Genomic DNA, 23,658 nt, shown 5'->3' with positions numbered 1-23,658 from the left:
TTCAAACATCCTCCATCTCTGAAAATGTATTACACCCAGATAAGAGTAGCGAAAAAGAAATGCAACATTTTAGAGGTAAAATAGTAGATAGGTAACTTTTCCTGTTAATCTATAGACAAAGGAAATTGGATTTATCATAACAGCACGGTAACAAAGAAGAGTGAAATTCTAAGGAAAATTTATGGCTTCAGATTTTTGAAACAAATCTACAGTTGTAGCCAAAAGTTTTGAGAATGACACAAATATTAGTTTTCACAAAGTTTGCTGCTAAACTGCTTTTAGATCTTTGTTTCACTTGTTTCTGTGATGTAGTGAAATATAATTACACGCACTTCATACGTTTCAAAGGCTTTTATCGACAATTACATGACTTTTATGCAAAGAGTCAATGGCCCGGATTCAGATAGAATTGTCTATCTATGGGCGGGCGTAACGTATCGCAGATACGGTACGCCGCCGTAAATTTGGGCGCAAGTTCCGTATTCAGAAACAACTTGCGCCCTAAGTTATGGCGGCGTAACGTATGTGTGTCGGCGTAAGCCCGCCTAATTCAAATGTGGATGATGTGGGCATGTTTTATGTATATTAACTGTGACCTTGCGTATTTGACGTTTTTTACGAACGGCGCATGCGGCGTTCACGAAAAAACCCAGTGCGCATGCTCGAAATTACGCCGCAAATCGTCAATGCTTTAGACGTGAACGTAACTTACGTACAGCCCTATTCGCGAACGACTTACGCAAACGACGTAAAATTAAAAAAATTCGACACGGGAACGACGTCCATACTTAACATTAGCTACACCTCATATAGCAGGGGTAAATTTACGCCGGAAAAAACCTAACGTAAACAACGTAAAAAAATGCGCTGGCCGGACGTACATTTCTGAATCGGCGTATCTAGCTCATTTGAATATTCCTCGCATAAATATACGGAAGCGCCACCAATCGGCCAGCGTAAATATGCAGCCTAAGATACGACGGTGTAAGACACTTACGCTGGTCGGATCTTAGGGAAATCTATGCGTAACTGATTCTCTGAATCAGTCGCATAGTTACGACCACGCAACTCAGAGTTACGACGGCGTATCCGGAGATACGCCGTCGTATCTTCTTTCTGAATCCGGGCCAGTATTTGCAGTGTTGGCCCTTCTTTTTCAGGACCTCTGCAATTCGACTGGGCATGCTCTCAATCAACTTCTGGGCCAATTCCTGACTGATAGCAACCCATTCTTTCATAATCACTTCTTGGAGTTTGTCAGAATTAGTGGGTTTTTGTTTGTCCACCCGCCTCTTGAGGATTGACCACAAGTTCTCAATGGGATTAAGATCTGGGGAGTTTCCAGGCCATGGACCCAAAATGTCAAAGTTTTGGTCCCCGAGCCACTTAGTTATCACTTTTGCCTTATGGCACGGTGCTCCATCGTGCTGGAAAATGCATTGTTCTTCACCAAACTGTTGTTGGATTGTTGGAAGAAGTTGCTGTTGGAGGGTGTTTTGGTACCATTCTTTATTCATGGCTGTGTTTTTGGGCAAAATTTTGAGTGAGCCCACTCCCTTGGATGAGAAGCAACCCCACACATGAATGGTCTCAGGATGCTTTACTGTTGGCATGACACAGGACTGATGGTAGCGCTCACCTTTTCTTCTCCGGACAAGCCTTTTTCCTGATGCCACAAACAATTGGAAAGAGGCTTCATCGGAGAATATGACTTTGCCCCAGTCCTCAGCAGTCCATTCACCATATTTTCTGCAGAAGATTAATCTGTCCCTGGTGTTATTTTTGGAGAGAAGTGGCTTCTTTGCTGCCCTTCTTGACACCAGGCCATCTTCCAAAAGTCTTCGCCTCACTGTGCGTGCAGATGCACTCACACCTGCCTGCTGCCATTCCTGAGCAAGCTCTGCACTGGTGGCACTCCGATCCCGCAGCTGAATCCTCCTTAGGAGACGGTCCTGGCGCTTGCTGGACTTTCTTGGGCACCCTGAAGCCTTCTTCACAAATGCAGTGGAAATTTTTTTTTATGGGATTAAGTTCATTTTCATGGCAAAGAGGAACTTTGCAATGAATTGCAATTCGTCTGATCACTCTTCATAACATTCTGGAGTATATGCAATTTCCCATCTCAAAAACTGAGGCAGCAGACTTTGTGAAAATTAGTATTTGTGTCATTCTCAAAACTTTTGGCCATGGCTGTACTTTTAGCTTGCAGCTAATTTTGCACATTGCTCCCTCCTGTGGTCACAAACAGCATTACAACAGTTTAAAAGACAGTAAGCTAGTGGAAAAATCTTGAATGATAGTGAATTTGATATATGTTCGCGGAGCAAAGTGTAAATCAAAGAAAAATAGGTAGGATTGTTCAATAAAAGAGTGACAAGTGATTTGCTCTTAAGGGACACCTAGTAAATTGAACACAAAGCACAGGCCGTTGAGCTGTCTATTGCTGAGCCTAAAGCCTCGTACACACGTCTGAGGAACTCAACGGGCGAAACACATCATTTTGCTCGTCGAGTTCCTTGTGAAGCCGCCGAGGATCTCGGCGAGCCAAATTTTCACATTCCCGTCAAGGAAATAGAGAACATGTTCTCTTTTTGGCCCGACGTGATCCTCGACGGTTTCCTCGTCGAAAAGTTTCCTCGGCAAATAAAAAACCCAGCAAGCTTCTTGCTGTTTTTTGCCGAGAAACTCGGCCGTGTGTACGAGGCCTTACATTGCAATTCTTCTGTTTTCTTTTACTATTAGAAAAAAAAAACTGCATGCCCCGCTCTTCCTAGAGGTACCAGACGGAAACCCCCTGTACCCCGGCTACAGAGGTACAATTACCTTAACTTAAAGGGTCACTAAAGGAAAACATTTTTTTTGCTGAAATGACTGTTTACAGGGTATAGAGACATAATAGTTAACTGATTCCTTTTAAAAATGATTAAAAATAGATAAAAAACAATCCTATAATGTACCTACAGTTTTGTTTCGTTTTTTCTGTTGTTTCCTGGTTCTCTGATGTACAGAGCCAGAGAGCCAATAGAGGGCAGTGATGGATTGTAAAACGAAACTGGATTGGTGCTGACACACAGTAATCACACCTCCTTGATTAGTCACCAGAGTGAGAAATCTCCCAGTACTGTGGTGATCAGGAAACAGACAACCAGGAAGTGTCCAGAACAGAGAGGAATTACAGCAAAAACGAACAATGAGGACATGAAACCAGGACTGCAGTAAAGTAAAGGAAGCTATTTAGCTAAAAAAAAAAATCCTTTAGTGACCCTTTAAGCAGAATTATCACACAATGAAATTAAAACTTGGATTTGCTCTAACCATAGGTATGCTGTTTAAATTTTTTGTTGCTGACTGGTAAAAAAGCAGTTATCTGAGCATGTAATTACTCCTGTATAGGTAGGAAAAACAATAGTGATTAGCTGAAATTGCATTGTGGTGCGTTGCATTTTACAATTTTGTGGCACTCCGATTTCTGGGATATTTTGGTGTCTTGGCAGCCCGTTATTTTCATTGGACTGTCTTAATGCAACTACAAAACATAGTAAACTAGGTAAAAATGTATGCTTACAACAAGAATGTGTGAACTAGGCCTTCTTTTGCTTTTATCAAGGAAACAATCCTTGGCCCAATGAATTAGGACTCTTGCACAACTTTGTATAACAGTTATGTGTGTTGTGTTAAGCCTGGCCATTCATTTTGAATAAGTTCCCAACACATCCAAGTGCACCAAATACCTTTTTTTTTGTCCCAACACAGTTCACCACAATGCTTAGTAGTTTGTTTCCATATGTTTCAGCACACCGCCTTAGTGCCTTGGTATATCACTCAAATGAATGGCACTGTAATATGCTAATATGTGCATGCTTCAGTACTGTGCAATGTGGGAACACATGCATTACCCAGATAGCAAGCAAGTTTGAAAATGACTTGCTAAGCTATTGCTAGACTTGACAGACTTCAAAATGTTGTTGCACCATTGCAGCAAGTCCGCATTGCATGACTCCAGATCAATTTTCTTTGCAAACTTTCTACAAGTCTGCTGCAAGTTCAGGTTCAGTTATGTTGTGCAATGATCATCCCACCACAGGGGTCACTGTGGCTAAATTTTTACGCTGTAGACTTGCAGAACTCTTGCTGTAGACTCACCACTGCAACTTTGCTCTTGCTGGAGACTTGCCACACAAATTTGCTACAAATTGGAAAAGTGTCAACTAGAACTTGTGCTTAAAGTGCTCTGCAATTGTACAAGTTGCCAGTGAAAATGTGAAGCAAGTTAACAAAACTTAAGCCTCATACACACGATTGGATTTTCTGCAGACAAAGCGTAGGACTTTTGTCCAAAGAGCGTTGGCCAGGAATTTGTCTTGCATACAAATGGCACACAATTGTCGGCCAACAAACACGAAACAATGTGTTTTTTCAGCTCTTTAGTGCCACCTTTTAGGCACCTTCTGCTAATTTTGTGTTTGGTGAGAATTTCTTCCGAGCATGCGGATTGCAAAGGACAGTCCCGCATTTTGCAGGACTGTCCCGGGTACCTTCATTCGAGGACAATATAGTGTCCCGGAATGAAACTGACACAGCCACCCCCCAACCATAACTAATGCCCCCAAAAAATGCTGCCACATCACCGCTTTAATCACTGACAGTACTTGTCCTGGCCGGCAATGACTGGAGGAGCACAGTCCCCGCCCCCCTGCTTGTGATTGGAGAAATCATAAATCATGCCTCTTGTGTCCAATCACTGTGCTGTAAATCGTTACAGCACAAGCTAATTTTTGGGAAGGGGGTGTCCCTGAATGGTAGTTTGGAAATGTGGTCACCCTACGGTAGGGACAAGTTAAAACCAGCTTTTTTTTTGCAATTGGGGAAAATTCCCTTGACCTCCTGTCCTCTTAAAAAACAGGAAGTGAGATAAATTCCCCCAAAATGAGGAGAAATACCCTCTAAGACAGTTTCAGTCGCAGTGACAAATAGGGAGAGTGAACCTGCCTAATGAAGGTACAGACAGCAATTTAATTCAATTTCTTTGTCTGAATTTCTCACTTCCTGTTCCTCCTCAGTAATCTGTACTGGCTGACTAACCCCCAGCCAGAACAGCTCGGATGATGGGGGAAAGCTTACTGAGGAGAACCAGGAAGTGAGGAATTCAGACAAAGGAAAAAAAAACATTTAGAAGGGAAATCGAAGGAAAGGGTAAGTGAACCAACAATGCATTGGCTTAAAGGAACCGATTTAGAAAATAAAAAACAAACCTTTACAACCCATTTATTGCTTCTGTGCTACAGCCCAGGCTGCTCCAGTCATAGCCTTCCAATCAGTGTAGCAACAATCTCCTATACTTTTACTGAGTCTTTTTGTATTTAAAGTAGAACCGTTTTCCATGAAAAAATAATATGCTACAGCTCTTAATTATTAGTTCATTTGTACTTACATGTTTATCTCATCGAAAAGCACCACAGATGTTCATCCTGCCTGTGAAATCCACCTAATGCAGCTTCCTGTGATAGTGTGGAAACAATGCTGCACTGCTCCTGAACTCAGAGCAGAGTTGCCTGGTTGTACTATAGTGGAATAAGATGATGTTTCAGGGGGTGTGTCAGCAGTGTCACTGCATGTAGCTTGTCAATCAATGACTGATCACACCCAGTCTTGCCCACTGCTCTCCGGATTTGCAGCATTGTCTCTGTTGTTGAAACTATGTGAGCTGCAGTGTCTGGGAAGGGAGTGTGTGAGACACAAATAAAGAATGATTTGGCCCCAGTCAGGAAAGCTAAAGACAGATTTTTGTTTGCTTTATAAGGCTTGTGCATCGTATAGTAACTGGATTTGGAACTTATTTGCACTGTCATGCTGGAGCCGTTAGTAATGCCTAACTAGACAACACTTAAAGCGGGAGTTCAACCAATTCCTTTTTTTTTTGTTTTTTCCCCTTAGCTTCCTACTCGTTTTGTCTAGGGGAATTGGCTATTTGTTTTAAAATATGATCCGTACTTACCCGTTTTCGAGATGCATCTTCTTCCGTCGCTTCCGGGTATGGGTCTTCGGGTGCGGGCGTTCCTTCTTGATTGACAGTCTTCCGAGAGGCTTCCGACGGTCGCATCCATCGCCTCACTCGTAGCCGAAAGAAGCCGAACGTCGGTGCGGCTCTATACTGCGCCTGCGCACCGACGTTCGGCTTCTTTCGGAAAATCGTGACGCGATGGATGCGACCGTCGGAAGCCTCTCGGAAGACTGTCAATCAAGAAGGAACGCCCATTCCCGCAGCCCATACCCGGAAGCGACGGAGAGGATGCATCTCGTAAACGGGTAAGTACTGCTCATATTTTAAAACAAATAGCCGATTCCCCTAGACAAAACGAGCAGGAATCTAAGGCTAAAAAGTGCCCTCAAAGGGTGAACCCCCGCTTTAAGCCCTGTACACACGGCCCAGAATCTCATCAGGAAAAAAACATTGTTTTTCCGGATGAGATTCTTGGCAAGAATCTCTTGCCAGCCGAGTGTACAGACACTCCATTCAAAAGAACCGCCGTCTTTTTGAATGGAACGAACGCAGTGACGTCTTCGACTATGACAAGAATGCGCTTGTCACATTCGATGCCATCGCCGCCATCTTGCTACACCCTACCTATGCCTAGGAAGCTACTGCGCATGCGTCAAAGTCATTTCGAGCATGCGCGGGTTTCCACGGCGACAGGTAAGTATACACACTGTCGTGTATCTCGGCAGGAAAACACTGCTGAGAATCTCACAACGAGAAAATCGAGAGCAGGTTCTCTATTTTTCTCGTCTAGATTCTTGACGAGAAACCTCAAAGCCTCGTACACACTCGGTTTACTCGGCAAGAAAGCTCTGCCAGCAGTTTTCTTGCTGGTTCTTGCTGAGAAAACCGAGTGTGTGTAAGAGGCTTTAGGTTGCTAAAGCACTGAATATCATAAACAATCGACAGATTTATTTTTCATGAAAAATACTCTTTTTACCTTATTTTTATCCTTTTTTTAGGTAGACCATCTTCCTGGTAGTAACACTGGTGGGCTATGGCTACACAGTGTATGCTGGTACAGCTACTTGAAATCGTTTACCGATTGAGGCTCTGAAGCAGCCGACACAGTCTGGTAAAACCGGTCAGGCGTTCTTTATGACCACCTCTCACGTTGTGACCCTAACAAGCTATACCCTATGGACTCAAGGCATGGCAATTTTATGATGAATTCTGCAATGAAAGGGAATCTACAGCATCCTATTATTGGATAAGTACTTTTGCACTTTATCTTACTGGGACAGTGATGCTTGCAGGATATACATTGTGGATTATAATTTCAGAGAGATCCCACAAGTTCAACATTGCCAGCAGTGCCTTTTTTTTATAGATCTTGAATCAACTATACAGTGCGAAGGAAGGGAATCTAGGTTGCAGAGTGTCCTTTACAGCTGAAAATGTATACTCATGCCATTGACATTGACCCTGTTCCTGGTATCTGAACCTCCTCTGGACAACTGTCACCAATTACCAAACACCAAGCCAAATATCGCGGTTCCTCTGGGCTATCCCTCTGTTTTGTTTTCGCGCTACCTCGACCACCCTTCTTGGTCAACACAAACGTATGCAAGTGGGTGAGCTATAGTAATATGAGTGAAAGGCTGGCTGCTATATCAAAAATGACCGTGATGGCCACTAGGGTGCAACATGCAGCCACCTCAAAATCCCTCAACAATCATGTGATGGTGATTTGCAAAAAAAACAAAAAACCGGAACAAAAAACTAAAAGCACTTGGATCACAAAACATCAGCTAAATATGGATTTTGGCTCTGAATGAGTTAATAAACAGTCCAAAATGTTGACAATGAAGAGTCCATTAGATAGCAAGTAATGAGTCAAACACCCATGCATCTGTGCCACAGTACGAATTGGTTATAAACGTGTCCAAAAGAAAAAGAGTGAAATCTCCTCCACCACACTTATAGGTTGGCCTCTTACCGAATTCCCACGATCCCTTATGACAGGGGATCAGAAACAGCATATAATAGGTCCCAATCTCGCAGTTTCGGATATGCAATCCTGATGGATCTCGTTTTCCAAGAAATTTCAACAGCATCAATGCCCACCATGTAAAAAATAGTGACAGCTCCACATAGTGCATTAAATGTGTAGAAAATGTATTAAAAAATTAAAATTGCACTTACAGTTATGCAGTTTAAAATTTGCCTTGAATCTAATGTGCCAGCCGGTACACAAAACTCTCAGGCACCCGTCCACTGGGGGAAAGTTGGGAGCTTCTTGGGTGACGACAGCGCGCCGCTCGCCCTACGTCCGTTTCGTAAAAAACGTACTTCTTCCTGGTATCTGAACCTCCTCTGGACAACTGTCACCAATTACCAAACACCAAGTCAAATATTGTGGTTCCTCTGGGCTATCCCTCTGTTCTGTTTTGCCTACCTTGGTTATGTAATTTAATTTGGGACTTGATCCACGTTCATCACACATTCAGGATTCACCACATCTGATTAGTCTTGCAGGAGACCACGCCATTGCACCACAGTGTTAATCCATTGCACACCTTGTTTTCATTGGAGTTCTCATTGGAGGTTTTATGGAACTATAGGGTATTCATGCCATTTAGAGTACTTTACGGTCTGGTTTTACAACAATAGAGGTGGTCATGTATTTTATTATTGTATATGTCTTGTGTATGTGTCTTTATGTGGCTTTTTTCATTGTTGATTTAATACTATTACATTTTTGATATGAGTAGTAAACTGTATAGATTTATTTATTTGAAGACGATTGAGATATATCAGGTTTTTTATTCTTGAGTTATACAACTACTTGCAATTTCCACCAATTAGGAGGCTGTTGTCACCTTATAATAGGAAGTGCCTGGACAAAGTCCTTAATGGCATGATCAACAGGTATTATATTAATGAACGCTGACGATTTTTAAAGATTGAAAAGGACTTTTGGAATTGCATTAACAAGGTAAAGGTAAGGGTAAAGGTAACGATATTTTAGTGATTGGGGTTAGATCTACTTTAAACAAGAAGTGATTTCAAATGCCTTTTTGTTGTTCAACTCCGTCCTTCCCCATTGAAAACTGTCCGGAGACTCCTGTTCATGACCCTCAGATACAGTGTGGAAAGTTTTATTTGTGTTCGACTTATATATATAAATCATTATTGCATACTAAAATATTTATTTGTTTGCACACAGAATTCCTTGCCTATGCATATATAGCTTGATGTTTTGTGGATTTGACTGGATATTACTTTACCTTTTGACTTTAAAGATAAAGGTAGCATCAGTAACGTTTTCTAGACACGAAAAAGATGTTGCGTCTGGTCACAAAATGTCTCGTCTCCTGGAGCTATTCCTGGATAAGTGCTGCTTATTCATTTCCATGAAAAGTCAAAAGGTCACTTGCTAAATTTTTATTACTAAAGGTTTTTATTGAAAATAAAAAGTTTGCAGCATGTATACAGGCAGTCTGTGAATACAACCAATGAAAAAGTGCATATTCGAGTAGACATAAATCAAAATGATCAAGGTGTAACAATTATCATGCACAAAGTCAGTCAAATGCCCGAAGTCCATGACAGAAAACAATCATGTATAATATGAGAGCAACATTAACCTCCCTAGCGGTATGATTATTTCAGAAAAAAGGTGCTGAAAGCGGTACCATTATTTGCAAGGAAATTTGGCGTTTTATACTGTAGGCCTGTAATTCTTAGGAATAACTCACTTAAATCTGACCAAACAAGAGTCTAATAGGCATTCCGGGTATGACATTTTTTTAAAAACAAAATTATAAATTATAATATAATAAATAATTATAAATAATTATAACAAATAATAATATAATTCTAATAAAAATTATTCAATAATGTAATCAACTCAAAATCACTGAAATTTGCTCAGTTGCAGAATTGTTGCTGTCATTATTATTATTTTTTTTTATGACGAATTTCCCCACAAATCGCTATCACACAATTCTGCAAGTGATTATAATTTATTATCGCTGTTTTCTAGCTGATCTAAAACCATTTTTGACATAAAGGGACACTTTTGGTTTCTATGGACAATCTACAGTTTGCAGGCAGAAAGAACAGTTTTTATTATACAAAAGGACATGTAGGGCACTGGACAGACCACTAAGGACAAGGGGGGTGTGTATTTTTTACACACAGTACTGTAATCTATAAGATTACAGTATACTGTATGTATAGTGTTTGTTTACTTTTTTGAATTTGGCGCCGATCTCCGCCCCCGTGCGTCGTAACGTCGCAGGGAACGGAGATCGACGGCACACGGGGACACTGTGTGAATCGAGCGAGGTCCCGCTCGCTCACACAGCGCGGTGGCATCGCTGGATCCAGGAACAAGGTAAGCCAATGCGCGCTGCAGGCTCTGCATAGCTACCCCGAGCGTGACTCGGGGATACCGATTTTAGCACAAAAAATCCACCCCGAGTCACGCTCGGGAATACCGCCAGGGGGGTTAAACAAATGAAGCAGATAAAAAAACAAAACAAAGGGAACAAGAAAACAAAATAAAAGAAATCAAAAATCTCAGGTCATTCAGTTAAACGTAGCAGAAACCAAGGATTCCATTTAGCATCGTAAATTGGAATAGTATCTCGAAGTGTATGGTGAATTTTTTCCGTTAAGATTATTTGGTCTACCCTTGCCAAAACCTGCGTGAGGGGGACTGTGCTAGACTTCCAATGAAGAGCAACTGTCCAATGAACAGCTATACAAATAGTGTGAAACAGATTCATAAGGAGTTTTGGAATATCTGGAATTCTCTCAAATAGCAAACAGTGAGGCCTCGTACACACGACCGAGTTTCTCGGCAAAAACCAGCAAGAAACTTGCTGGGAGATATTTTTTTGCCGAGGAAACCGGCCGTGTGTACATTTTCGTCGAGGAAACTGTTGAGAAACTCGACGAGCCAAAAAGAGAGCATGTTCTCTATTTCCTTGACGGGAATGGAGAAAATTGGTTTGTCGAGTTCCTCGACAGCCTAACAAGGAACTCGACGAGGAAAACTATGTGCTTCCTCGGTCGTGTGTACGAGGCTTTAGTGTGTGTCAGAGCCATGCGCCTCCCCGCCAACCTATCCATCAAATCCAGAATCTCCCTCCATGTGGGCTGCAGCTTCTCACATTCCCAAAACAGGTGCAGAAAAGAACCCTGAAGGGGGCAGCCCCGAAAGCATAAGGGAGAACTTTGGGGGAAGATTTTGCTCAATCTTAGAGGAGTAAGATACCAACGGGTGAATAATTTAATAGCAGTTTCCCTAATAGAAAGGGAAATAGTGCATTTCCTCAGGTTCTGCCAGTTAGCATCCCAATCCCTAAATTCATAATCAAGGCCCAACTCTTGATTCCATTGCGTCATGTGTTTCAAAAGGGAGCCATTCTTGCCCCCCTCCATAGACTTATACAGCACCGAGATCAAGCCCTTCTGCCTGGGGGAAGTGTTTCAAAGAGTTTCAAAAACCATGTTAGAATCAGAGGGGACGTCAGCATAGTGCATCTGAAAAAAATGGCGGACCTGCAAATACCTGTAGTATTCCCCCAAGGGAACATTCTTCAGGGTACGAAGCTGAGAAAAAGAGACAAAAAGAGACAAATCTGCCCTCGTGCAAAAAGTCCGCCAGAGATACCAGACCACTACCCGTCCACCACTCAAAACGGGCAGGAGCATCAAACACTTGCTGAATTTTTTAAAGGAGATCTCTGATCATAGCATTCACTTTCATTTTAAAACATCAGCATTGTAATAATAATATGGACAATAGCTATTTTTGACAATCCAATATAAGCTTACTTAAAAAAATCTCCTTTCATGTTTCTCCTGACAAGTTCTGCCTGTCTCCTGGCCATGTCTTTCCACAACTTCCTAGATTCCCTGCATTCTTTTTTATATGATGACCAATGATATGCTTTAAAAAAAAATCGCTTTAACCCCCCTGGCGGTATTCCAGAGTCTGGTTTTAGGGAATTTCATTACCAAAAGTAACCCTGAGCCAGACTCGGGATCGCCTTGCAGCAGCCACAGGCATGGTTTACTTACCTTGTTCCTGGATCCTGCGATGCCTCTCCGCTGTGTGATCGAGCAGTGTCTCCTCGCTTGATTCACAGTGCCTGTGTGCCGCCGAGCTCCATTCCCTGCGACGTTACAGGGGCGGAGAACTGCGCAAAATTCAAAAAAGTAAATAAACACAATACATTCAGTATACTGTAATTTTACAGATTACAGTACTGTATGTAAAAAATACACACACCCTTGTCCCTAGTGGTTTGCCCAGTGTCCTGCATGTACTTTTATATAATAAGAACTGTTCTTTCTGCCTGCAAACTGGAGATTGTCCATAGCAACCAAAAGTGTCCCTTTATGTCAAAAGTGATTTTAGACCAGCTAGAAAACAGCAATAATAAATTATAATCACTTGCAGAATTGAGCGATAGTGATTTGTGGGGAAATTCGTCATAAAAAAATAAAAGTAATGGCAGCGGCAATTCTGCAACTGAGCAAATTTCAGTGATTTTGAGTTGATTACATTATTGAATAATTTTTATTATATTATTATTTATGATTTTGTTTTTCAAACTTTTTCATACCCAAGATGTCTACTAGACTCTTGTTCGGACAGATTTAAGAGAGTTGTTCCTAAGAATTACAGGCCTACACCAAATTTCCTTGCAAAATAATGGTACCGTTTTCAGCACCTAAAATCTGAAATAATCATACCGCCAGGGAGGTTAAAGGAGTTAGCAGAAGGTTTTTTATCTTAGTGCATGCTATGCATTAAGATAAAAAGCCTTCTGTGTGCAGCAGCCCCCCCAGCACCCCCTAATACTTATCTGAGGTCCCTCTCTGTCCAGCGATGTCCATGAATGTGTCAACCATCTGAGATTCTCATTCCTGATTGGCTAAGACACAACATCGGCGCCATTGGCTCCCTCTGCTGTCGATCAGCTAGCCAATCAGGGGAGAAAGGGGTTGGGGCCAGGTCGAGGCTCCGTGTCTGAAAGGATACAAAGAGCTGTGACTCAGCTAGGGTGCCCCATAGCAAGCTGCTTTCTGTGGGGACACTGAACAGGAGGGAGGGGCCAAGATCACAGAAGAGGGACCCGAGAAGAGGAGGATCCGGGTTGCTCTATGCAAATCCACTGCAACAGAGCGGGTAAGTATTACATTTGTTATTTTTATAGGAACAAAAACGAATCTTTACAATCGCATTAATGTCTGCTGCATTATATCAGCCCTTTATTTTTCCATCATTTTCACAGATGCATAAACAAGTAATTTGTAGGATAATATCTTAATCATGTGGGTTGTTTTAGGGCTATTAGGATTCACTTCAACAACCATATTAATTTACAATGCCATAGGCCAAATTTAATTAGCAAGATCAATAAAAAAAATAAAAAAATTGAATAACCAAGTTATTCCATGTTATTTCTTATGCAAATCTAGGATGGACGGGCAAATTATTTTTGGAAGTTAGTAGGACTGTGATTGGTGTGAACCTGGCTCACTTTGAAAGTGCATTGGGCTTACGATAACCAATGGCATTTGTAGTTTAATAGTCAGAGATTCTCAAAACAGTTTATTCTGAAGCCAGAATGTGCTGTTTATACAGATTTAATTTACAGGAGGCAGACAAAATTAAAACCATAACAGTAAAAGTCTGAACATGCTTATTTAGGATATCTATACCAAACAAATAAATGTCTCTGATGGTGAATGTTTTCAAGATGCATTTAATTTATTTTTAAAGATTTTTGTTTGTAATTTTTTTTTAAAGTGTTCATGGGATAGCCTGATTTACTAATTATATATTTTGTATTTCCTGCTCTACATAGAACACACAGGGGTTCATCTACTAAAACTGGAGAGTGCAAAATCTGGTGCAGCTGTGCATAGAAACCAATCAGCTTCCAGGTTTCATTGTCTATGTTTAAAGTGATTGCTTTATGTTTTATTTTTTTTTAAATAACAAACATAGCATACTTACCTCCACTGTACAGCTTGTTTTGCACAGAGTGGCCCCGATCGTCCTCTTCTGGGGTCCCTCGGCGGCTCTCATGGCTCCTCCTCGCATCAGACAACCCCCTGGGAGAAGTGCTCCCCCAGGGGAGTTACCTTGCGGTCGCGCTCCTGAGTCCATCATTCGGCGTCCATAGATACAAATTTCAGACTCGGCCCCGCCCCCAGCGCCCGTGTCATTGGATTTGATTGACAGCAGCGGGAGGCAGTGGCTGCGCTGCATATCAATCTATCCCAGTGTTTCTCAACTCCAGTCCTCGAGGCGCACCAACAGGTCATGTTTTCAGGATTTCCCTGAGATGAATTGGCTGTGGTAATTACTAAGGCAGTGAAACTGATCAAATCACCTGTGCAAAAAAATGGAAAGCCTGAAAACATGACCTGTTGGGGCGCCTCGAGGACTGGAGTTGAGAAACCCTGATCTATCCAAACCAGCTGCACCAGATTTTGCACTCTCCAGTCTTAGTAAATCAACCCCACAGTCACAGCCTGATTTTTCAAGAGATCAGTCCAATATCTTATGAACAGTATGTCATTGATTTACATCTTTGTACAGCAAGTTTTATAGACGTTTCTATATCACATACACAAGCCTTTTCAGGGAAGCTATGATGGTTTATTAATTGAAGTAACCTCTAGCAACCGATCATATTTCACTAATGATATACAACTTGTGATTGGTTGCAAAAGTTAATGCAGTTTGCTCTTTCATTTGCTGATGAAGCATGATGATTGCCTATAGCAGTAATTCTCAACCAGGTTTCCAGTGTCCCTTGGGTTCCTCCAGAAGCTTTAAAGGGTTCCTTGACTTGTAATTGATTGACCTCCCAGTTGAATGTGCCTCTGTAGTTCCAGGGCCAAGCTAGAAGCGTGACACCAATGATCTTTTCAGCTGTCTGCAAGGGTGGTATTCTGACCACCACTGTAAGGGGGGTGTTCTACTCACTGACCAACTATGTAAGGGGCATTTTCCTTATTGACCCTCATGAATTGGATTTGGTAAGAGTTCTCAGGGACCTGTAGGTACAGTGATTTTTTTTTTCAATTGGATGAAATAGATGAACTAGGCAGTCTGAAAATTATTTTGGGGGTTCAAAGGTTAGGAAATGCGGGCCTTTAGTTACATTGACCATACACGTTACAGTCCAATTATGCAATCTACTTTAGATCTTCAAAGGATACAAATTAATTCTATAGGCAGGTCCTCACATTTCATAGTTTTGGTTTATCTTTAGCTGGCCATACACATTAAAATCTCATAAACTATGCACTATGAAGCCTCGTACACACGACTGAGGAACTCGACCAGCAAAACACATCGTTTTCCTCGTCGAGTTCCTTGTTAGGCTGTCGAGAAACTCGACAAGCCAATTTTCTCTATTCCCGTCAAGGAAATAGAGAACATGTTCTCTTTTTGACTCGTCGAGTTTCTCGACAGTTTCCGCGACGAAAATGTACACACGACCGGTTTCCTCGGCAAAAAAATATCTCCCAGCAAGTTTCTTGCTGGTTTTTGCCGAGAAACTCGGTTGTTTGTACAAAGCCTGAGAGCTTTCCTAAACAATCCATTCATGTTGTATCCAATCAGAAAAGCCATTGTACTACATAAATGATGGCAGATTAAAAGGAAATTGTACAATTAGATTGTAATGTGTATCGTAAACGTGTATAGTAAACGTAGAGAGGATTGAACAATCAGATTGTAACATGAATGGTGAATTAAAAAAAAAAGATTATACAATCAGATGTATTGTATATGGCCATCTTTAGACCTCTTTCTTACTTTTGCACTTGAAGGCCTCTATTACAGAGCTTGCTCTGAAAACACACAATAGTTCGTACAGTTTTTATTAATACATTTTTTTGAAAGATGCGTTTTTTTTTTTTTAAATCCGACTCTGGTTTCCAGCGAGAATTTTTTTTTCTAAACACAAAATGCTACTACATGTAAAATGTTCTATACATACGTGTTCCATGTATATCGACACATACATAAAATAAAATGCAAGACATACTCTATACTCCTGGCAAACATAAAACATAGGTTATAACGAATGCAAAACTGCATGAAAGCATTTTAATTACAGGCCACAACCTGCAAAAATATACTTCAATACAAATGAATAGAACCCATTGTATAGTTTTATACAATAGTAATGTATATTGTATAGTATGGTATTGTAAACTATTGTGAGTGTAAAATGAGTAAATAGTGCTGCCCAAAAAAGTCTTATAATTAGGTATTGAAGGAAAATGATTAAGATCAAATATGTTCTTGACATAACAGTACTTGTAAGGGTTCGCCATACTGGCACTAGCGGAGCCACCACCACCACCACCGTCCTACCGGTGATAACCAGAAGTGAACCAGTCGCTGACCATTTCACAAAGTCTGACTTGTTTTATTCCATAATTGCAAAACAATCCTTCTGCAACATTTTGCCACAAAACAGATGCCATTGTCAACACGCACATTAGAAAATGCAATCTGCTTTGAAGTTTTTTTTTTCCCCTTCCCTAATGGCTGTAAAGTGAAAGAAAGTGTCTTCCTATTTCTTAATTCAATCATAGAAAGGAGGCTTGGTAAAAAGCCCACAGATTTTGCCCAAAGTGTGACAGAGTTCTCTTTGTGTTTGCTTATCCTCTGCTGTCACACACTTTAATTCGCTCCTCTTTATCAGGCATTCAAAACTTTCTTCAATGACATTCAATAAGGTTCAAACTGCAGAAGGAAAAAAAAAAAACTGGTTATTTTTTAGATATTCTTCCCAGTAGCTTTGGCTGGGTGTCCATTGAAGGGGGAGTTAACTCTTTTGCCCCCAGGCAGCTCTGCAGGAACCTTGCCTGAGGGTGGGGAGGACTGCAGGTGCAAAACTGGTTTTCTGCCCCCTAAAGCACATAATATGGTCATTTTATCCGCCGCTTATCCATCTTCTCAGCATCAGTCCATCAATTATGCAAAGCAATGGGTTTTTTGTGCCTTAATAGCCCATATCATTATTAATATGTATTACCTGTTAAACAGATTTATATATACTAATACTCTCTAAATGAATATATTACATGTGGGTCCCTGCGGAATAGGTCTTATTTTCTGCTTGTTTTGTGTGAAACGTATCGTGTGCAGACTCTTCTCTCCGCACACAATGTGCCAACAAAATGTGCGTTTAAACAAAAGCGCTACTTTTCATTGCCAAAATGGAGCTGGACATGCAAATTATAGTATATAGTTTAGGGAAATGATGGACCTTTTTGGAATGAAAGAAAAACTCATAATATTAACAAATACAAAAAAAAAAAAGAAGAAAACAATTATAATACCAAACAAAATGCCTAATTGAAAAACAACATATGCTAAACTAAGCACACATACAAAGTGGGCCTGATTTACTAAGAATACTGGGTCTTACATTTTATGGGACAGTTAGGGAAGTTTTATTCTGATTTACTAACAGCTAAACATGCAGCAGGTTCCCAGTCAAGGCCAGGCACAGATATCTATGGCTTTAATATCCTCTCTCTAAGTATTTATTACCTCACCCCATAGAAACATGCAAATAAAAATGTACACAGGTCATACATTACAACTTGCTTATTTTAGGTTGAAAGATACAAAGATGATATTATCTAACTATACAATGTCAAAATTTACCGTAAAATAAAATTGTAAGGTGTATGGATAGATTCAATCTTATGAACAATTTTTTTCTACATTGCCCAGCAATATCTATGAATACTTTGGATTCTGTCTGATGCATTTTGATTTCACCAACCTAATATATAGTCCAAGTAAAAATGAACACATGTGGCTGAATTTAAAAATGAATGCAATTTGTATTTTATGATTTTTATATTTTATTATGTTTTAAAGAAATGTTATTATTACTTATTTGATTGAAAATCATAGTAATGTATATGTAAAAATATGTTATTGCAACAAGTTAAATAATTATTGATATTTAATTTATTTAAAATGTCTATGTTGCTATCATACATAGAAAGTTATATTTATAATAATGACTGCATTGCCTAATTATACTCTAATTATATTTGTGAACTTACATATCTAAAAGCTATGCTACTTTCAACAAAACAATTATATATTTATTTATAATCTAACCTTTTTTTTAAATGATGATATAAACCAAAAAAAAACAGTAAAGAAATACACTTCTTGATATTCATAAAGCCCCACTCTATCAGTTTGTATTCTGCTGTGCAATATGCATAGGGGAGGTTGCATTCATTTAAATTTGAACATGTTATCCCACATTACAAACACTGACTGCACATGAATAGATCAGACTGTACACTTCATATTTTTATATCTATCAATTTGTTTTAAATTCATAAAATCTTATCATTTTTTGAAATACTGCTTTTGTCTGCAATATTTCTGTTTTAACTTTTAAAACTTGTACTTTTTTTGGATTACATATAATCAACTTAGTGGGCTACATCCTAAGCTATTCACTAAGGAGGACGTTATTCTCCCATTCTGATATGAATGTTTGTGCCCAGGACCCTGCAGTAATTTTAGTATTTATTACTAATCAGTGTGCTGTACTGTACCTATACCTATATTTTACTTTTGTTGTTTATATGCATGTGCATGAATGTCTGACTACATTTATTCACCTTAGTGGTTGCTGACTACTAAAGAATGGCTTTGGTCACCTATTCTGATATGTAAGCTTGTGTCCAGGACCCTGCAGTAATATTAGTATTTAATACTAAATCAGTGTGCTGTACTGTACCTATATATATATATATATATATATATATATATATATATATATATATATATATATATATATATATATATATATATATATATATATATATATATATATATATATATATATATATATATATATATATATATATTTTGCATGTGCATGAATGTCTGATCACATTTATTCACCTTAGTGGTTGCTGACCACTAAAGAATGGCTTTGGCCACCTTTTCTGATATGTAAGCTTGTGTCCAGGACCCTGTAGTAATATTAGTATTTAATACTTATCAGTGTGCTGTACTGTACCTATACCTATATATTTATACTTTGCATGTGCATGAATGTCTGATCACATTTATTCGCCTTAGTGGTTGCTGACCACTATGAAGGACTTTGTTCACCTATTCTGATATGTAAGCTTGTGTCCAGGACCCTGTAGTAATATTAGTATTTAATACTAATCAGTTTGCTGTACTAAACCTATATATATATATATATATATATATATATATATATATATATAGAGAGAGAGAGAGAGAGAGAGAGAGAGAGAGAGAGAGATCTATCTATCTATCTGTATGTATAGATAGATAGATAGATAGATAGATAGATAGATAGATAGATAGATAGATAGATAGATAGAAGATAGAAGATAGATAGATAGATAGATAGATAGATAGATAGATAGATAGATAGATAGATAGATAGATAGATAAATACAGATACATAGATAGACAGATAAATCGATAGATAGATAGATAGATAGATAGATAGATAGATAGATAGATAGATAGATAGATAGATAGATAGAATAGATAGCTGTATATATATATATATATATAGAGAGAGAGAGAGAGAGAGATATTTATATATATATTACTTCTGCTGTTTATATGCATGTGAATGAATGTCTGCTTGTGCTCATCCATGAGCCCTTGTGTAATTGTCTATCTGGTTTTCTATTTTCAACTAAGTGGTGATAAAGACAAACATTTCAATAAAAAGCATACAAAGGAAGATTGAGATTTGGGTATACATAAAATGTAAGAACATTATAGATTGAATCTATTTTCTTAATTACTTTATTGTTGCTTATATCTTTGTAAGGTGACCTTGGGTGTTCTGAAAGGTGCCCATAAATAAAATGTATTATTATAATTATTATTATTTTTCATGTAAGTGACAATACATAAAAAAAGAAAGAAATACAAGAAGAAAGGACAGCTGAAGATTTGGTTGTACAGAACATTAAACAAAATGATACAAACTTTCCAAATGATGCCATTTAGAGACTTGGGTCTCTAAAGAAGGATAAGTTCAGTTCCCAGGCTGGAATAAATGTATATAGTATATACTGTAATCCGGGATGGAGAGATCCGGGGCTGCTCTCACTAAGGACATGGTAAGTGCAGTGAAGCAGGATTCTACAGGTGGCTGAAGAATAGAGAATAGGGCTGACCCTTACCACGCTTCCAATAATACCCAAACACTATTTTCATATATCAGCAATAGGGGGAAACCTTCTTATATTCAGCAACGCAAAATGCAGAGAGATAAAAGAATATTAAATAGCCAGGGAATAGGAAAATAAATCCCAGAGAGGGGAGATGAGGGTGGGAGACGGCCTGGGTGGGGCTGACAAGAATAGAGTACATTATGCAGTTCATTTAGTTAACAAGTGAAATAATGAAGAAGCGTGCAGAGGGAATGCCAAGAGAAAAGCCACAAAAAGAGGCTATTGAGAGTGCTGGCCGCGTCACATGGCGAGGAGAAGGCTATATAAGTTGAGGGAGTGGAGTTTCAGCACCACACTGCTGGCCAGCACCCTCCTGTGCTCAGCTCTCTCCTGTGCTCACTTCTCTGGAGACACTCCTAGCAGACACAACTAGAGGACAGCTCAGTCTGGGGACACAGCACACCACAGCTCAACACCGATCACAACTAGGAGCAATGCTCATAGAACTCTGATAAGAAGAAAAAACAGAAGAAGAAGCTTAAGGTGCAGCACCCAGCATCTCTTCTCCAGCACATCAAGCTTAAGGTGCAGCACCCAGCATCTCTGATCCTACAGAACTATCCCCCCAGGACTCAGCTCTGCACCCCCAGAGCCTGCACATCCTGCACCCATGCCTCGCTCCTTCCTAGTAGATTCCCTTATCCTAAGGGAATCCAATGAGAAGAAGGATGAAAACAGCCCACCTCTGTTCCCCTATGCAATGCACCCCTCTCACCCCCTGCATGGACTGTCTGCTGGCTCCTGCCACTCTCGGAAATCAGGACTGCTGTGCGTATGCCCAATGTGTATGGCAACCTCCCAGCTCCATGCCCCTCCACCGGGCATCCCACTGCTCAAGGCATCGTTCTCCTCCTTCAGCTCGCAGTATTGCCCATCAGCCATTGGCAGGCAACATTCGGGATCTTCACCCCTCAACCTGAGCCATGGTCCAGCCATATACCAGGCGGCATACCCCATGCCAGATCCCAGACAGTTCCACTGCATCTCTGTCGGTAAGTCACTTGTTGCTACAAAAGTTGTTGAAAAGTTTTTTTTAGTTTTATGTGTATGTACTGTTGTTTGTATAGTTTATTTAATGCAAATCTTTTTTTTTTTTCAAATGAGTTAAATTATGGTATTAATTTAGCAAACATGTAATCTGATGAAGAATTGAAAGAGCATTGCGCATCTCCGGCATATGATTGCTTAGCAATATTCAGTCGCATGTCTTAACTCAATCATGACTTTAGCAATGAGGCTTTAGCGCTAACACCTTGACATTGAGTATATATATGCTTAGTTGGCAATAATTAGTTGTGTGTGTGTTAACAACCCATTTATGACTTTAGCAATGACACTTTAGCGCTAACACCTTGACATGAGTACACATTGTGCCTAAACAGCCCATCCATGACTTTAGCGCTAACACCTTGACATTGACTATACATACTTAGCAATAATCAGTTGTGTGTGCTAACAGCCCATGCATGACTTTAAGTAAATATGCTTATAGCCAAAACCAGTCTAAGCAGTCCAAGCATGACTTTAGCGATGAAGCTTTAGCACTTACCATTAGTAATAATCAGCTGTGTGCCTAAACAGTCCATTCACGATTTTAGCAATGAAACTTTAGACCTAGCAGTTAAATATTAAGTGTACATGCTTAGCCACAACCAGTTACGTGCCCAATGCATGGCTTTAGCAAAGAAGCTTTATCTCTAGCACATTGGCATTGAGTACATATGCTCAACCATCACTAGTTGCGCAACTAAAAACCCTAGTATTACTTTAGGAATTAAGCTTTAGTGCTAACAGCTTGACACAGTCCATTTACTTAGCCATAACTAGTTGGGCATCTAAAAACTTCAGTATGACTTTAGCAATGGAGCTTAAGCTCTAGCAGCTTGACATTGAGACCTAATGCTTATTCATAGTTGGGCATCTAATATAGTTGGGCATCTAAAAAAACCCAGTATGACTTTAGCAATGGCGCTTTAGTTCTAGCAGCTTGACATTGAGACCTAATGCTTATCCATAGTTGGGCATCTACCATAGTTGGGCATCTAAAAAAACCCAGTATGACTTTAGCAATGGAGCTTTAGTTCTAGCAGCTTGACATTGAGACCTAATGCTTAGTTATAATTAGTTGTGCGCCTAAACAGCCCATGTATGACTTTAGCGCTAGCACCTTGACATTGATGGTTGCTCACCCCAGAATGAAGAGTTACCTGCTTGGACCAAATGTTTGCTTTCTTTGACCGATGTTTGCTCTTCTCCCTTGCAGACACATCTTCCAGCCAGTTGCCCAGCAGTAAGAGGATGCGCACAGCTTTCACCAGCACCCAGCTCCTAGAACTGGAGAGAGAATTCGCCTCCAACATGTACCTATCCCGACTCAGGCGTATAGAAATCGCCACCTACCTGAACCTATCCGAGAAACAGGTGAAGATCTGGTTCCAGAACAGAAGGGTCAAGCACAAGAAGGAAGGGAAGGGCAGCTCCCACCGGGGCAGTCCTCACAACTGCAAATGTTCATCTTTTCCATCCGCAAAGTGCATGGAGGATGAGGAGGATGATGACTCTCTCTTGTCCCCTTCTTCTTCAGAAAAGGAGGACAGAGACCTTTCTCCGAGCCCATGATCCCACCATCCAAGCATAGACTTTCCCCACCATCCAAGCATAGACTTTCCTTAAGCTTTGTATATACTGTACAGAATTCCTGCTGCGAACTCACCCAGCTTGATCGTCCTTGTATGTAGGTATCGGGCAGTGATTCTCTATTCGTCCAGGTTCCTGACTTCTAAGGTTGCAGATATCTTGTATGTGTTCTGACCTGCGAATAATTCCCAACCACACATTGCGCCAAAATCTCTGTAAATAGCTCTGAAACCTGTCTGTCTTTGTAAAAACATGTCGCACTGTATTGTTCCTGTATATTATATATATTTATTTATTTATGTATAAGAAATAAAAATCGTTTTTTTCAACAAATAAAATGGAATTATTTGTCCTATTAAGGCTACAATTGCAATTGATGAAATGTTATACTTACACACAATGACAGGAGATTTTATCTACATTTTCCTAATATTCAGGTATGATGATTACATCAATTCTGACATTTGGTCCTTATCCTATAAACATCAAACTGTTTTAAACAGTGAAATATAAAATATTGGTACTATGCATATCAAAAGAGGGAACTTTTACAAACAGCTACTTTATATCCTGGTCTAAAGAAGCTAAACATATCAGAATATTGACATATACGGATCCTGGTGGTAAATTATAATACAATATTAATTATTCTGATTAAAAGATATCAGTAACAGAAGATGAAAAGTGAATCTCCCAGCTGGAAATAAAAAAAAGGA

At 39.8% G+C, this 23,658-nt stretch overlaps 1 protein-coding gene across 1 annotated transcript; it reads left to right on the top strand.

Moving 5' to 3' along the window:
- Positions 1–20,854: 20,854 nt before the first annotated feature.
- Positions 20,855–23,271, top strand: GSX1 (GS homeobox 1). Its single transcript, XM_040339620.1, has 2 exons — positions 20,855–21,297; positions 22,569–23,271. The coding sequence occupies exons 1-2, from the start codon at positions 20,916–20,918 to the stop codon at positions 22,922–22,924; spliced, it is 738 nt and encodes a 245-aa protein (XP_040195554.1). The 5' UTR covers positions 20,855–20,915; the 3' UTR covers positions 22,925–23,271.
- Positions 23,272–23,658: the final 387 nt, after the last annotated feature.

The sequence above is a fragment of the Rana temporaria genome, chromosome 2, assembly GCF_905171775.1.
Source record: "Rana temporaria chromosome 2, aRanTem1.1, whole genome shotgun sequence".
In the NCBI taxonomy this organism is placed as follows: domain Eukaryota; kingdom Metazoa; phylum Chordata; class Amphibia; order Anura; family Ranidae; genus Rana; species Rana temporaria.
Note: the sequence above shows the minus strand (reverse complement) of the source record. Positions and strands in the feature narration are given on the sequence as shown.